At 40.5% G+C, this 17,934-nt stretch overlaps 1 protein-coding gene across 3 annotated transcripts in view; it reads left to right on the forward strand.

Annotated features, from left to right (window-relative positions):
- ACACB (acetyl-CoA carboxylase beta) overlaps positions 1-17,934 on the forward strand; it is a 115,191-nt gene that overhangs the window by 24,916 nt on the left and 72,341 nt on the right. The window contains exon 1 of one of the 3 annotated variants that reach the window (XM_075214227.1): positions 15,358-15,425. The exons of the other annotated variants lie outside the window; for them this stretch is intronic. Coding sequence (XP_075070328.1) covers positions 15,382-15,425 — 44 coding nt within the window. The 5' untranslated portion in view covers positions 15,358-15,381. Of the gene's footprint in view, positions 1-15,357; positions 15,426-17,934 lie in introns of those variants that run through there. 3 annotated transcript variants of the gene reach the window in all.

The raw sequence follows: 17,934 nt of genomic DNA on the forward strand, positions 1-17,934 counted from the left end.
ACAAATGACAGAGAGAATCTGATTGGTTGCTATAGGCAACATCTCCACTTTTTCAAACCTGCCGTTTAGTAAATCTAGCCCTTGGTCTTTAACTTCCCACTGACTTACCTTCCTCCTCCACACAACATTGTCAGTACACTCATGACCTGAAATACTTTGTGTTTCTGTGTGCATGCTGATGATCTAATTGGCTGCAGGTTGTTCTACAGAGGCTCACTTATAAACTGGGAACACTCAGCCGAGCACTAGATTAAGAAAGATTAAAAAAGGGTTCACTGACCCTAGTTAAATGCAACTTAAAACAGTGGAGGGCTAATTGGACAATCACCACACAACTCCCGGCACTGCTCCCTGCACTTAACAACACAGCACGTTGCTATTGAGTAAACAGCCCACAGCACTGTTTTCTGGCTAACATTTGCTATGAAACTCCTTCCTCCTCTGAAAGTGTAATCTATGTTCCTGCCAAAGAAAGATTTTGGAGCGACTTGTGAGGCAGGTCATGTGACCAGCTGAATTGGGAGGGGATTGGATCTCTGCATGCACTGCTCCAGGGAGGGTGGAAATAAACTGATCCAGAATGAAGAATAAATGAGACAGGTAAGGGCAACAGAGAGACTCAGAAGAAGAAAAATGGTACAGAAAGTGGACAAATGTGAAGGTAGAAAGAGAATGATTGGTGCTACATTTGCTTTTAAATATTTTTTTCAAACAGGTGTATTTTTGTTGTAAGGGTAATATAACTGGTAACCAACCCCCAACTCCCCCACACACACCAGCACCACTAAACAAGAAGTCTAGATCCACCCCAGCCTTAAAAAACCCAAACAGTATTTTAATATAGAGTTTATTTAAATGTAAAGGCATCTTGAAGGAGAAAATTGCTTGAAAACTTTCCATATTATACAGCATGTGTGCTTGTGTAAACACTACAAAGCTGTCCTGGGATCTGAAGAACAAAATATTCTGTTGAAGGACACATTGAGGTTGGCAATTCAAAATAAAGCAGTCAGCTCCTTTAACAACATAACCAAAACATACAAATGATTTCTTAATTTTTCTCATAAACCATTCTGAACTGTATTAACTTATTGGGGTAAATTTACTAAGCGGTGGTTCCGACTAACTGCTGATCCTCAGCGCTTCGCCGTTATTTTTTTTAAAATGGCACTTTTTTTAAAGAAAATGCTGTCTTTAATAAATATGCTTTTTTTAAAAAATAAGATCAAAGCGCCGAGAATCAGCGGAACCGCCACTTAGTTAGTATAACCCATTGTTGCAGAGATTGATATATATGTATATAATATATATACATATATACACACACACACACACACACACAGTATATCTATATCTGATGTAGCAATCTTTTTCAAATACGCTGGTATTGAATGCTTTACATCTAGATTTGATTTGTTTCTTTTATGATATTTTTCTTATTGGGTCAATTTTAGTTACATACAGAGGGTGCACAGTTCATGATATTAGACTATGGGGCATATGCAATTGTTTTTTTCCCACGCCGCGGAAAAACTATTACCGTTAATATGGTAATAGTTAGCTGGATTTCAGCTCGCGGCTCAGGGAGCTGCGAGCTGAACTCCAGCGAGTAAATTACCGTATTAACGTTTTTTCCACGCACGATTACCGTTATTATGATCGTGCGCGGACCGCAAGATTTTCGGCGTTTCCGCCGAGAATTGAATATGCCCCTATGTGGCATGAAACTTTCAGTAATTAACTTGAATACAAAACATAAGTCTTAAAACACATCTTCAGTTGATCGCAGATTTGTCAGAAAATACCATGGATTCCCCACCTAGTGCTTAGCTATGTTACAATGAACACTGTTTCATTCTGAACACATTGTCAAAGTGTGAAAACAACAAGTTGACCTTGAAGGAAAGAAAGAGAAATCACATTCTGCAGCATGTTGAAAGTGTTGCACAATACGTCATTCTTGGCAAGATACACTACTGCATCACCTGTCACACAGATAACCATGCTCACATGATGCATTTGCATCCACACAGAAAAGACAAGTGTATCTACAGCAGGATTATATATTATTTTCTGGTTGAGAGAAAAGTTATTACTAATACAGACCTGAGGAAATTAAATAATTACCATCTGCAAATACACAAAAGTGCTACAAATAATGTGCCAATTATTTTTATTTAAGCAAAGAAAGCCCTATTGAAAGTTTTACATATAGTAAAGCATAGTTGTCAAAGAGTTGGTACATCTAATAACTGCAAAGCCCATGGCACGTTCACAGAATTTAATACTAACATACGGCTTTTCAGTATAAATACTCCTCTTCAATGAATATCTAAGAATATATATGTAGCAGGATGGACCGCCTATGCCACCCTATCTGTTGTTGCTGGGAACCGGCTGGGCTTACGTTGCCACCATCCATTTTCGTTTTTCCGAATACGCCCCTCCTGCCGCAGTGGGAGGAGCCTGCTGCCACCACTGAGCTCCTTCTATGGCACTCAGAACCACGTTCCTTCTGGGTAACTGCTGCTGCTAGCATACCTCATTGCTGGTGTACCTGGGCTGTACTCCTGACCTCTCACTATAGATCAGGGTTGCTGTGGATGGATTCCCCCCTGGCCTATCACACTAACCAGGGCTGCATGGGTAGCAGGCAGAGCGGTGGTACTGGAAAAGCTTGGGTCCAAACCTCAGACAGCCGGAGAACTAATTAGATTTAGGGTCTAATCTGCAAGTCACAGGATTACAGCAATATTTGAAGATGTTTTCAAGCAGGTCTTGAAGCAAGATGTTTATTTGCTCCCACACTGGTGAAAGGTACCAGTGTGAGCAGGTCAGATGAAAATCAGAAAAATACATTACATGTTCAAACAGCTCATCTTTTATACAGTTCAGGCACAGGCTATTTTTTAGCATCAGGATGTCCTCTATTTACACAAACATGGATTTACATACATTGGAAAGCTAGCCATATTTACACCTATATGTGAAATTCTAGAAACGCTGTGATGTCCTGCATCTGGTTTTCAGCTGCAGAGAATCCAGGAGCCAGTCTTAAATAAAAGTTCCTGCCCTCAATGTTGGACCTTCACACATAAAAAAATCTAATTAACATGGGGCCTTTCATCAGACCGTTCGGAATACATATTCACACAGAACAACAAAAAACAAAAACAAGCCAGTTTCCCACACTACATCACAATACACAAAAGGCTTTGTAAACAAAGGCTCATTGTATCAGATATATACATCAGAAATAAGGTATTTCCTTTAGTAAGGGTAAACAGAAAACCCAAATTTTCTACCCTGGTCTCAGAGATAACAATTTCCTATCCAACAATATCAAAAATAAGTGCATTGGTAATTATATAAATAAGCAGCCTGCGCTATTTCCTTTAAATAAATTCATACCAAAAGTTATTTATCAGTGATCCAGTCACAATATATCTAAAGTCTCAGAAAAGTACAGTAGGACAGCACGGTGGTTAGCATTGCAGCGTCACAGCTCTGGGGTCATAAGTTCAATTCTAACCAAGGCCATATCAGTGTGGAGTTTGTATGTTCTCCCTGTGTTACTCCCACACGCCAAAAGCATACTGATAGCCTCTGACAAAATGGGCGTCTGTGTGTATAATATGAATGGAACTGTAATAAATAAGAATTGTAGCAAAAGATTAGTTTTATTGTGTGACTAGTTAATATTGAACAACAGGGACAAAGTTAAAGACTGGGACTGTCTCTGGAAATTAGGTTCATTTGATAACTAGAAAATAATCTTATGTGTATGTGCAGTGTGACAGTATGTGCTAGACGTGTACTGCACCTTTAACTTGTTATCAATGCAGTATTACTTGTGAAGTGGTTGAAAGAACACTGATAAATGAAGTAACAAAGGTGAAATACGGAAGGGAAGAAGAGTTCTAGGTGTGTTGTTCGTGATGTACCATATAATTGGGTATTGAGTCTTCAGCTATGGATCCTGTGTTTGTTTTGGGGTAAGTCAATGTACCGTCCAGGCACCACTGGATAAATTATTTTACCAAAGATTTCAGTCGGCTGTGCAGTGTTTGTGCAGTGTGTTCAGAATATTTGAGGGGGGGCAAAAAAAAAAAAGAGGTGTACTCCACCCCTGCCATCCCAATATTAAAAATGATTCCCCTTAAATGGAGGTAGATGAATTGCCAAGTAGTGATTGGAAAATTGCGTGCCTTTAGTTTCCTCACAATGTCAGTGGAGAATGAGTAGCAGTTAAGAGCACGGACTGACAGTGACTTGCTGTAGAGTCTGAATTGAATTCTTGCATCCATGGACAAGTCACAATGTTTTCTTTTGTCTCAAACACCAAATGGTAGACTGTAAGTAACATTTATGTGCACAGAGCTACATAAAATTTTATGTGCTCTAAAATAATTAAAATATTCAGGTGGACTAGTGCAAAATATGCCATATACTGAATCCATGTATACCTGAATATTACTTATATTTATTATTCCTGTTAATCAAATAAATATACAGTAAAAGATTAAAATCTCCACATAACTCTGTGTTTACGTTGTATTTATTGTAAACAAGCTAAGGAAGAGGGGAGAGAGGGCAGGATCCCTGGGGAAGTGACAGTGTGACAAAGGGTACCAGAGGGTAAAATAACAATAGTACCAATGAATCTGTATCTTCTGTGTCCCTTTCTCCTTTATTTCTTCCTTAGTCTCTATGTCCTGGTCTCATTTCTTCTCCATACTGAAATGGTTTCTTCTCACCCTATCCATGTGAAGGTCAGACCTCCTGCACCCTATAAATACAGTTGTACTGTAGAGGAAAGCAGTGTGGTGAAGTCCCCGTGTTGATTTGCTGCCTGCACAGACTTTTTTAAACTTTATTGAGGAATGAGAGTTCAGATTTTCTGGGTGAATTCAAGTTACCTGCGAAGTCCTGTCAGACCCTTGTGTTTTTCTGGCTACAATCCAATGCTAAATTATAATCTCTTGGACAGTATTATTATTAATATTATCATCCATATTTGTAAATCTCCACAAGATTTAGTTTTCCAGTTTACACACATGTCACTGTGGATTTTTGCATATTTGCACTGTCATTGCAAGCAGTCTGCTTTTATCTGCATAGAGGAGTACATCATGTTTATTACCTTCCTAGGACGAAATATATACAAATCAATATATAGTGAATACAACGCCAACAAAAAAAAAGTGTTTCTTCAATTTCTTTTGCTTGCTTTTTGTCAGACTTAAAATATCTAATCTAGCGGCAATGTCTAGATGGACCCAGTCTCGGTCTGTGCATGCAGTTATTTTCCAACTACTAACAGGTCCCAATGATTCTGGCAGTAGTCTGTCCCTTTGTGGGCATCCATATTGGACATAAGTTAGGTGCTCAAACAAAGTGGCAGGAAAAATGGCGTGGTTTGCATGGCCCCACCCCAGAAACACCCACCTCACCCAGGCAGCTCCTGGACGCCGACGTCAGAAAGTCGGCAAGTATGGCTTAGGGACATGCAATTTTTCTCAGATAAATGATCCACCTGTTTGTGTTATAAACACTCATTTGTGTCAAAAGCAGGTGTTGTAATATAGGTAAATGATAGCTATAAAACCGGCTTGGAGGGCACAATTCGAACAGACGTACTAGAAGATTCATAGTGATAATGATAAGCACTGCTTCTGAATGTGTGATGAAATTTTCTGACACTTAACACTTCAAAAAGGATTGTCAATTGTGGCATGGAGTCACAGGGAAAGTTGTAGTCACAAGACAGATTCCTCATTAATAAGTTAACACACTATCTCCTCCACCTCTGCTGAAATAGGGAGATAATGAAAACCTGGCTTGTCTGCTGCTATCACTGATAACTATAAGGTTCAAGACCGAGATGGTGTCTAGTCTTCAATAGTGAAAATGTCCTTTACATTTATTTTTATTTTTTTAATCTGTTTATTAATAACTGCAACAGTGAATGCACATAACAGAAAAACATGTCACGATAACAACTGTATATATATATTTTTTTTAATATGATGTTCTTTCCAGATTGCTGGATTCCTATTGGCTAATAAATGTTATGTTTTGGAACATTGGTATGCTGAGGTTATATAGCACCCATTGTTCCAATAATTGAGCAGATAAATAAATTTAATGACATGAAAAATAAAATATAAAAAATACTTTACTTTAAGTTGCATTAGACTTTGAAGGAGAATTCAACTTGACATTAAGCAGCCCTCCCAAGTAATACCAGCATGTTACCTCCATGCTGGACAAGTATGTAGCCTCTTAGGCATGTACAGCGGGGAAATGCAAATTAAAAGAAAAGTAACATATAATATAAATGACCTGCGGTACAGGTGCATCCTTGTCCAAACAGCTCTGAGAGACTTAGTAGTGCCCAAACTTATTTTCCGTTAAGAACGTGTTCTATTATTTCTGGGGACTGGTGTGTATAATCTGGAATATATGCAACAGGTGTTTGTTTGTCATGGTTTATGGGACTTGGCCACTGTTTGCAAGACATGTAGTTAATATGTTACATATGACCTATATTAATTAGGTAAAGGGGACACATTTTAGGTTTTTTGGGGCCTAGTTATCAATCCCACTTTGTGATAGTGACCATAGAAAGATATAGTACATAGTTAAAATGTGTGTTCGCCGGAACAGCCGTTTATTGTGACCGACAGGACACTTTTTTTAACTCAAAAGCTTTTTATTGAATTTTTTTAGAAAAGCATATTACAAACATAGCAGTGGTTGCAGAGTACATACAGCAGATCAGTTATATTGAACAATCCACACTTCTTAGATAAACAATCAAAACAAGTAAACAAAAATGAGAAAATATATTGGTACAGACAACAACACATCTTATGACCCAGTGTACATAAGCCGAAGACAGCAAAGAGAACAGACAAGAAAAACAGATGGATAGAGGGGGGAGGGGGGGTGTCATGGGCACTAGGAGTCTTGCCCAGGATTTCACCGGTTGACTATGCTTACCAGCGAGGTGGAGTTTGCACAGCGGTCCTTCTGGCAGCAGGGTGAATAGAGGAACGTATACAACAGCAGATGGAGAGAGGATGCCAATGGAAAGGATGATAGTCAGTGACTTGCAGCTATCCTGGTAAATAAGTCAGCGACTTGCAGCTATATTGGTAGATGAGTCAGCGACTTGCATCTATAGTGGAAAGGCAGGTTTGAACCACGGAGACCAGGTTGGACGTGAGCAGGTGAAGGAAGGTAACAGGAGAGTCAGTGGTCTGCTTACAGCAAGTTATACCACTGCTATGGTGAGAAGACTTGTCCAGGTGCAGGTAGGTAGTGGGGAAGTCACTGGTCTGCGTACAGCAAGTTGTACCACTGCTATGGTGAGAAGACTTGTCCAGGTGCAGGTAGGTAGCGGGGAAGTCAGTGGTCTGCGTACAGCAAGTTGTACCACTGCTAGTAAGTGAGGAGTAGATCAGGTGCGGATGAGTGGAGGCATGCAAAGAGTCAATAATGGTATGAAGACATTGAGAGCACAGAGGAACTTGTTCCCAACAAATATGCAGCGTTTACAGCTAATAGTCTATAACGGTATGGATACCGCTGCTGAGTAGAGAGGCTTGCACAAAGCGGATATGCGGGATAATAACTGATAGTCAATCACAAGTATGCATATCACTGCTGAGTAGAGAAGCTTGTTCCAAACAGATATGCAGCGTAACAACAAATAGTCTATAGCGGGTATGGATACCGCTGCTGAGTAGAGAGGCTTGTCCTAAGCGGATATGCAAGGTAACAGTTGATAGTCAATAACAAGTAAGCATACCGCTGATGAGTAGAGAAGCTTGTCCACGAGAATATGCAGGCACAGCAGGGATGCTGAACAGCTGTAGCGGGTATGGGAACCACAGGTGAGCAGAGCAGGTAATCAGAAGCCAGCTGAGGACACGAGCAGGATACAGGAGTCTGTAGCGGGTATGATAACCGCTGATGAGCAGAGCAGGTAATCCAGAAGCCAGCTGAGGACACGAGTAGGACACAGGAATCAGTAGCGGGTATGGAAACCACCGATGAGTAGCACAGGTAATCAGCAGGAAGCTGAAGACACTAGCAGGACACAGGAGATACCTTCAGAGACTCACAGGGAATGAGACTCAAGATCAGGCAACGATGTAATGAGCACAGGTTCCTTAAATAGGGAGAGGCGCCAATGAGATTAAAAGCAAAGGTCATAAGTTCTTGGGTGCTGCGCATGCGCAGTGCATCAAGATGGCGGACGGCCGCGGCTCAGGACAGACGCCGGCAGGAAGCCTAGGGAACCACGCACCAGCGCAGAGGCACTCACGGTCCGGTGAGTGACAGGGGGACAAGACAAGACAAGAGACTATCCGGTTATAGAAAGTGTACCAGTGGGTCTAGCCCAAGTACATAACATAACTCAAAAACCATTCCACAGTACTCATGGATCAAAGATTGAACCATGATCCATAAAGTACTCATACCATATAAACCACTTAACAAGCGGGGAGGAAGCCCCTGTAAACAGATTAAAACCTATGGTTTCCATTTTGTAGCTATGTTGGATCTTGTTAATAATTTTAGGGAGTGCTGGAATTAGAGGTGATTTCCAGTTCTGGGCTATTGCAGCTCTTGCTGCAATAAGAATATGTCCAGTGACATAGTGATTATGCCGCTGGAGATGTTTAGGATACAGATGAAGTAAAGCCATATCTGGGGAAGGAGAGATATTATTTTTGGAGACCTGAAAAATTAAATAAAAGATTTCGGTCCACAATGGCTGAAGTTTCGAGCAAGACCAAAAGATGTACATAAGCGTACCAATTTCACCACAATTCCTCCAACAATATTTAGATTCTGATGGCCAGATTTTATGCAGCTTATCTGGAGTAAGATATAACCTGTGCACAATTTTAGTCAACATTTCCGAGTGGTTAATACACTTTGACATCTTATAAATGTTTAGGAAGATTCTTTCCCATACCTATTCTGAAATAGTGATATTTAGGTCAGCTTCCCAGACAGCTTGAATCGGTAAAACACGATTGTCAATAGGAATTAAGAGTGTCCGGTACCATAGGGAAATTCCACCTGCGTGGGATGTAGGGGAGAGAATCACCTTGATACCAGGAGGGAGGGGTCCCATCACCCCCAAATGCGAGGGGCGTGTTTGTAACCAGTGCCTTAATTGAAGATATTTGTTGCCTTACTTGAAGATATTTGTAAAAATCGCGGACAGGGATATCATACTTAGCTTGTAATTAAGAGAAAGGCGGAAGAGACCTTCCCTCGAGGAGGTCCTGCACACGTCTAGCTCCTTGCCTGTGCCAAGAGTAAAGACGGAGGTCTGGGATTAGTTGCGACAGTGCTATATTAGAGAGGCTAGAGGAAGGGAGCTGGTAGTCATCTTATCCCAGGTGGTGAGAGAATCTCTTATGCTCCTTAATGTGGGGACTGGATTAGGTCTGCTAGGTTTGTCCAGCCATAAAAGATCTGCTAATGGGAATGGAGAGAGACTATGCTGTTCAATGTCCAACCATGGTTTTTTCAGTGGGGTGGGAGGCCTGCCAGTCTCTAAGTTGATCCAAAATAGCCGCCTGTTGGTATGCTTCCAGTTTAGGAGCGACTAAGCCACCTTTTATTTTAGATCTAAACATTCTCTCTCTAGAGAGCCTAGACTTCTTGTTGTTCCAAATAAACTTGAACGCAATAGTATAACATTTCTTAAGGAGGTACATAGGAGTTATAAAGGGAATAGAGCGGAACAGATACAGTATCTTCGGGAGCAACATTATCTTTACCGCTGCCACTCAACCAATCCAAGATATCTCATAGTTTTCCAAGATATCTCATAGTTTTCGACAGAACACTTTTAATAAATGCTCATGATCTTTCATTATTTATCATTGCAGTAAGGAATCACTATTCAAGCACGCAGTGATTACTCCTTTTCTACAAAAACAAAATTCTGACCCAAACTCTCTCGCAAATTACCGTCCCATTTCTCAGCTCCCATGCCCCTCCAAAATTCTTGAGAGAATTGCCTACACTCGCTTCACACGTTTCCTTTCTGCTAACAACCTACTGGAACCTCTTCAGTCAGGCTTTCGCTCTCAACACTCCACAGAGACTGTGCTAACCAAGGTTGTCAATGATCTGATCACAGCTAAAACTAAAGGTGATTACTCTCTTCTAATTCTCCTGGATCGATCTGCTGCATTCGACACTGTTGACCACTTTCTCCTCATACAGACGCTACAAACCCTAGGTCTTCAAGACACTGTCCTATCCTGGTCCTCATCCTACCTATCGTATCGCTCTTTCAGTGTTAACTTCTCTGGAACAACCTCTACACAGCGTCTTTTATCAGTTGGAGTACCACAAGGTCCTAGGTCCTCTACTATTCTCTATCTACACAACTTCTCTTGGAAAAACTAATAAGCTCCTTTGGATTTCAGTATCATCTCTATGCGGATGATACACAAATTTATCTATCCTCTTCTGATCTCTCGCCATCTGTGTTGTCTCACGTTACTGACTGTCTATCTGCCATTACATCTTAGATGTCCTCTCACCAACTCAAACTCAATCTTTCAAAAACAGAATTAATAATATTCCCACCCAACAGTAGAAGCTTCCTGCCTGATATTTCTATTTCTGTTGGCAACATGACCATAAATCCCACCCCGCAAGCTCGCTGCCTAGGTGTAATCCTTGACTCACAACTATCCTTTGTTCCCCACATCAATATTTACATCATGCTTCATAGATCTAAAAAACATTTCCAGAATTCGTACTTATCTCACACAAGACACTGCAAAAACTTTAATTCATTGACTCATCATCTCCCGCATCGACTATTGTAATTCCCTCCTTACTGGTCTTCCCAAAATCAGACTCGAGCCCCTACAATCTATTTTGCACGCAACAGCTAGATTGATTTTCCTTGCAAATCGTTTTTCGTCTGCTTAGTCACCCTGTCAAGTCTCTACATTGGTTGTCTGTTTCTCAAAGAATCTAATATAAAATTCTTCTACTAACATACAAGGCATCAACAAAATTGCACCAACATACATCTCCTCACTTGTCTCAAAATATCTCCCAACTAAACACCTCCGTTCTCCACAAGATCTAAGTCTCTGTTCCACTGTCATCACATCTTCCCATGCCCGGTTTACAGGACTTTTTTGGGCTGCACACTCTTTGTGGAATTCACTCCCTCGCACCACAAGACTTTCCTCTAGTCTCCAAACCTTCAAGCGTTCTCTGAAAACCCACCTCTTCAGACAAGCTTATAATATTCCTCTACCACCCTCTTAACCTCCCTAGGTTACCCTATTACCACACTCTACACAGCTAACACAAGACAACAATCCTGTGACCAACATAATTGTGTGACTAAACATACAGCACACTAAATACTTTGTACCCTTTGCATTTTAGCTGGACAAATATTCAGTATGATGTAGCATTTACTATTGTCCCATAGATTGTAAGCTTGCGAGCAGGGCCCTTTTAGCTCTCTGTCTGTATGTGTCACAAACACACTCCCAGCTGCTGTGACTTTGGGGTGTTTGCTGTATGAGGTCACACACGATTTCAGCCTGCAGTCTCTCTACCTATCACACAGGTTATAGACCTACGAAATCGTTCCCCAGACACTTCAGGTTTTGCCACCACCTATTGAGTACGGGCAATAGGACCCCAATATACTGTCCCACACTGGCACACAGGCTTCTAGTTATCCACAAACTAACAAGACCCACACCAGCACAGGGTTAACTCTTCACACCTCCAAACTGTTACACAAATGTAAATAAATGCACACACAGCTTGTTAATCAAATGTATCAAGAAATCACACACTGACATTCCAAGGGTTAACCTCAGTGGCGCACGCAGGGGGGGTTTCTGAGTCTCCAGAACACCCCCCTGTGCTAACTAAGTGGCCGCTATAGCTGCACTGTCCTATACAGCAGCCGCGGCACTGTCAAAGAAGCGTCCGCGGCGGTGCTGTAGTGTATACAGCACCGCCGCGGACGCTTCTTAGACAGCGCCGCGGCTGCTGTATAGGACAGCGCTGAAGAATTTGAGCTGCTGCGCATGCGCAGCAGCTCTCGCAGGGGGGGTGTTTTTTTTGGGGGGGTTCGGGGGGGAACCCCCCCCCCCCAACAGTCCTCCGTTCGCCCCTGAACCTGATCGAGCAATCTCTTCTAATAGGCTAATGGATTTGTTACAGTGTCAAGGACGCAACTTATTAAATTATAGATTGAATATACAAAAATACAGGGCATTCAGATATAAAGAAGAATAATGAATAAACAATTAATATATTGACATAACAAGCAAACAGTTTTAAATAAAAGAGATAAACGTACAGAGCATTACTTACAAATAATAATCTGTATGCCTGGGGCAGGCAGAAAAGATGGACAGTCTTTCAATTAGATTGATCCCCAAGAAGTTGACCCCTTGTCCCTCCAGAACACAGATTTTTAAGCAAAATCAAATGGGACGGCATTCACAAGGGCAGTGTGAATGCTAATGTGGGGCCGGAAATATCCCCTGGGTGTCACCTAAGGTTTGTTCAAACTATTCCTAAGTTTTGACCGGTCTTAGCTTTCCTCAGATATCTCCCAGAGACATAACTTTCCCTTCAATAAACCGATCATAATTTCCCGTACATTTAAATACCAAATATGATGAGATTACAACAATATCAAATCTCATCCTGAAATACATGTGACTATGGCTGTTCCCTGTGCAGTTGGTATCTATGTTTTAAGACCATTGTGTGGTTTTTGCCCCTCAGTACGGAGAGGCATCCAGATTTCCCAACATATGAACGATGTAGACATTTTCCTTTGAAACCCATATCTCCATATAAATGCCTAGTGGCGTGTATGGAAAAAAAAAACCAAGCTGCAGCGCCACCTGCTGGGCAGAGTTATACACTGACCTATATATTTCTTGAAGGAGAAGTGACAGTTTGAAGTGGTTGGTGGTTGCCGGGGGTGACAGTGGGGAGTTTTTAACACCTTAAGTAGCTTGATGAAGGATGTGGCAATGAAGATGAAGGATGAGGTGATGGAGAAAAATGATGAGGTGGTGACATGTGGACAAAACCACGTTAAAAAAGGGCGCTTGCGTCGGGAAGTAACGCTCTTCCCCTGAGGAGGCCTGGGCTAGGCCCAAATGCATGACAAGAACCTTTTTAACACCTTAAGTAGCTTGATTTGACTAGAATGCATGAGTATCATGCACGGGTTAACTTGTATTTCCATTTATCTTTATAGGCAGTCTTCAAACACTATCTTTGTCTACAATGATCTCACCTAGGCATATGGCTCTCTAATTTACACCTAGCAGTTAGTTTGTGTTTACACTACCTATTGAAAGGAAGTCAATTAGCTAGTGAAATACATGATCAAAAACAATGGATGTCTGTGATCTGCATATCTTAAGCTAGTCTCTTCACAAAGGGCTTACTTAACTTAATTACCTCCTACTGGGCTCATTTGGTCACACATTTATCTGAGTTGAAGATCAGGTTAATTTATGTATCCATGCAAAGTTTTATTTGGGCCCTGACATTCAATATTCTATTTCAGCATATCAGATGTATGCTCTCATCCTGACAGTATGTATTACTCAATATTGTTTTATAAGTGTTTGTTCCCAATTGTAAAGCGCTACGAAATCTGCTGGCGCTATATAAATAAATGTTGATGATGATGATTGTGTCAAAAAAGTGGTAGATAATTAATATGCCCCTCTGGAAGAGAAAGTTGACGCTCTATACAGTTACTTGGAATTATTAACAAATGAACTCTACATTGATATCGGTAACTGTAAGTGTGAACAGATTCCTAAGCACCATGTGCGATTCCCATGAACCAATATTTGCAAAGTATGAAACCAGAACAGTGCCCAGAGCTGTCTTAATATATGTGACACGCTGAGCAGTTGCCCGGGGGCCCCAAAGGCTTCCCAACTTTTCAGTATATTATTCTGGGAGATTTATTTAGAACCTTCAAACCCTTTATTAAAATGTTTAGGTGGATTAATCCCCTCAGTATCAGCTGTTATCTGTACATGAGATCTTGCTGTTGTGAATACATATCTTGACCTTGACAAAAACAACGTACATGTACTAATTGTACATAAGCAAGACAAAATCAACACACATCGTTTTTTGGAGCCGTAAAGCTATAATAAAGTTCTTCTAATGTTTTTAACAGTCCATGTCAGTTGCCTCCCCCTGCTACCTACTAAACGTAAATAATGAAAGAAATGGAATGGAACACAATGAAGTTTGAAGGGTATGACGTCACAGTGGCTTTGTTTTGGTTTTAGGTAGGGCCCCAGTGTACTGCTTTGTCCAGGGGCCTAGAATGCTGTTAAGACGGCCCTGACAGTGCCACCTACTGGGCATCTGATATAACACTGCTGAAGAGGGGGGCAGAGGGTCCGGAAAGCTTGTCTACTCGTTTACACCCGGGGTAGATAGGAGCGGCTAACCTTTCCTGCATAATGAGGTGTACTTTATATTTCATTATTTATTCCTTCCCAATATCTTTCCTTCAGATGATTAGTCTCCAGCAAGTGCGGAACCCCGAAATCTCTCACTCCTGCGCGGTCTCCGCTCTTTACTTACACCCACATTACCTTCTGCTGTAAGACTTAGGCAAAATGGCCAGCATTCCTGCCTGACATTAGCAAGTAGTAACTGTTACAATAAACATCTAACATTGAAGTATTTTTTTTCCATCATATATTATATACAAATCACAAGTTTATCCTACAAAATTGAGCATTTTGTACATATTTTATAAATGTTCAAAAGTGGTACTTCGCTAAAATACTATTTCTTACTACCAAATTTCACTATTTTCTTTGGCAGTATGATCAACAGGTGAACTGTTCATAGATAATTAAACACCTATCCTCTGTGGAGTTGAAATAGCTGGTAACAAGCTTCCTATTATCCACAGCCAGTGTCAGTTTTCTTTCAGACAAAGAAGACTACTTCTTCCCACCTTTGACCTTTTAGGGAGGGCTCAAACTTACCCTGTGCAAGTTTTTGATTGGTTGTCCATGGTCTAAAGCTAGTTGTCTAAGGAAAGTAGATTCCTTGCAAGTCTCTCAAATCTTTAAACCGTGTTTACTAAGTAACCAGAGTACATTCGTGTCTCCTGTTAGCACCTTCACCAGTCACTGACGCTGCACTACATGAGGCTGGAAAGGATCAGGCCTGGAGAGCAAGCGGTGGGTGTGGGAGGGGGGAGAGCAGACTTTGACAGGCTGTCTGTGAAGTGCTGCAGGGGGAGGATTAGGAGGGGGCAGGGTTTTGCTTAGAAAGCCATGTTTCAGAATGGAGAGCCAGGAGAGTAACCGTTGTTTCCCCTGTATAAAGAGGTCAGTAGTGATACCGTTCAGTATCTTATTTTGGAAGGCACACAGACCCGCAGCTGCACCCTACAGGCGCTGTGACGGCCGCTGGGGTAAAGGGAGCTAGATTACTTCCATGACTTCTTCCACGGCGACGAATATCAATTGTTTATCTAACAACCGCAGATGCCAAATAGAGTTTGGAGCCCAGGACTGCTTAAGTTCCGGATTCTTCTAGCTGTTGTAATTGTAGGTTACTTGTACTTTAAATGTAAGGCGAGTTCACACTACACCTCAGATGCAGATTGTTTGGTAGGCAGAATGAATCGTATCTGAAAACATTACCTTTTAGATTAGAAGTCTATCACGTGGACAAAATGTCACATTTAAAATAACAGGTTATATAGATGCAATAAAAGTGTCGATGCAGAAAAAGGTCATGATCTTCATTACCTGTAGAAGGTGTCAACATAGCGTACATTCATGTACAAGGCATGGAAGTTATTTGGCATAAAAATGATAAGTTAGTATTACTCAGTATCCAAATATGTACAACATGCAGTTCTAGACAAACAATAATAAGTTATTTTCTTCACAGAAAAGTCATGTGTGGATTTGATGCACTGAACACACTACATAGCATTTCTAAAATCTCTTCCACAGATTACTTTGCAGAATAGCTGCTTATAGTAACCAATGAGAATCCATTTATCAATATTTTAGTATTGTTCAATAATCACCCCTAGAATCTTGCATTACTTTTCTTCCATCTTACTGGCAATAAGTAATCAGCTGATTTAAGTAATAATGTTACTAGTTAAAGACGAGAAAAAAAATCTGATATATCTGTTTAAGATGGAGTGACCTCCAGTGACATTTTAAATGCAAGTAGAATGATCACTTGTCAAACGTTAGCATTTGACATGCAGTTTCACTAGCGGTTGAACTTGCATTTTTGAACACAAATCAAACTCCAGTGGGTACCAATCACAAACTTCTCTCACTGTTGTAATGAGATAATGACTTGTCCAATAACGTGGATGCATTCACTGCAATCGACAATTGATGTACATGCTATTTCCATAAAGAGGGATGTATATTTAATGTAATTTAAATTACTATAAAACAAATAATTCCCTACATAAATGTAGCTTGATAACAGCCAAACCTATCAGATAATTATTTAAGCCCACAAAAACAGAACGTTATATTTAATATGAAAAAAATGTCAAAATATTTTCTTAAAATAAAACAGAGACAGAAGAACTACACTCATTTAAATATTCGCCTGGGGAAAAGCTAGAAAGGTTGGGCAGTTATCCACAAATATCATTTCATTATCTTTTTAAATCTTTCTCCTCCTTCCTGTGATATCTCTATAAGAGGTATGCTAATCTGTTTTACAACCGATTTATTGCCCCAAAACAGTTCTAGTAATGGATTCTTACAAATATACCATAATTCCCTTCTGGAGCAATGGAGAGATATGGCATCACGTCCACTAAACTTCCCTTAATTTTCTGTACATATGAAACATAACTACATTTATATTGATTCCTAGGGGAGATACATCATTCCTTCATCATCATCATCATCATTTATTTATATAGCGCCACTGATTCCACAGCACTGTACAGAGAACTCATTCACATCAGTCCCTGCCCCACTGGAGCTTACAGTCTAAATTCCCTAACATACACACAGACAGAGAGCGAGACTAGAATCAATTTTGATAGCAGCCACTTAACCTACTAGTATGTTTTGTAATGTGGGAGGAAACTAGAGATGGTCACTGACCCCCGTGTTTTGGTTTTGGATTCGGTTTTGGATCTGGATTACCGTCGTGTTTTGGTTTTGGTTTTGGTTTTGCAAAACCGCCATTGCGTGTTTTGGTTTTGGTTTTGTTTGGTTTTGTTTTGCTATTTTTTGGGAAAATCCATGTTTTTGGGCCTAAATTAACCCAATTTAGTGCTCCAACTGTTTTAGAGACAAGTAATCTAATTGTTGAGGTAATAAATCATACAAAAAAACAGTTTAATTCTTCGTTGGTAGGCCTATTCTACACACAAAACAGATTGTCTTCCTCTCCATCTATGCATATTGGCAATGCAGCCATCGTCTTTGAATGTATATTACACCCTACACTTATAGTTAAATATGTAAAGAAATGGAAAAAGACAGTTTGGTTTCTGTCTCTCAAGGCCCCCCTCCACTTGTATAAAATACCAAAAAATTCAGCCATTATAGACTGTACAATATTAATTGACATGGAGAAAGCCAGTTTGGTTTCTGTCTCTCTAGGCCCCCCTCCACTTGTATAAAATACTAAAAAATTCAGCCATTATAGACTGTACAATATTATGAAAAATGGACAAAGCCAGTTTAGGGTCACTCTGTCTATGACACCCTACCCTTAAGGATAAATTGCCCTAACAGCAGCCTTTCAAGATGGTATGTGATATGGAAATGCCACAAGTCCCTTTCCTCTTTGGGGGTAGATTGCACCCTACACTTACATAGAAAGTTTTAAAAAGAT

Source organism: Mixophyes fleayi, chromosome 1, assembly GCF_038048845.1.
Source record: "Mixophyes fleayi isolate aMixFle1 chromosome 1, aMixFle1.hap1, whole genome shotgun sequence".
Taxonomy (NCBI): domain Eukaryota; kingdom Metazoa; phylum Chordata; class Amphibia; order Anura; family Limnodynastidae; genus Mixophyes; species Mixophyes fleayi.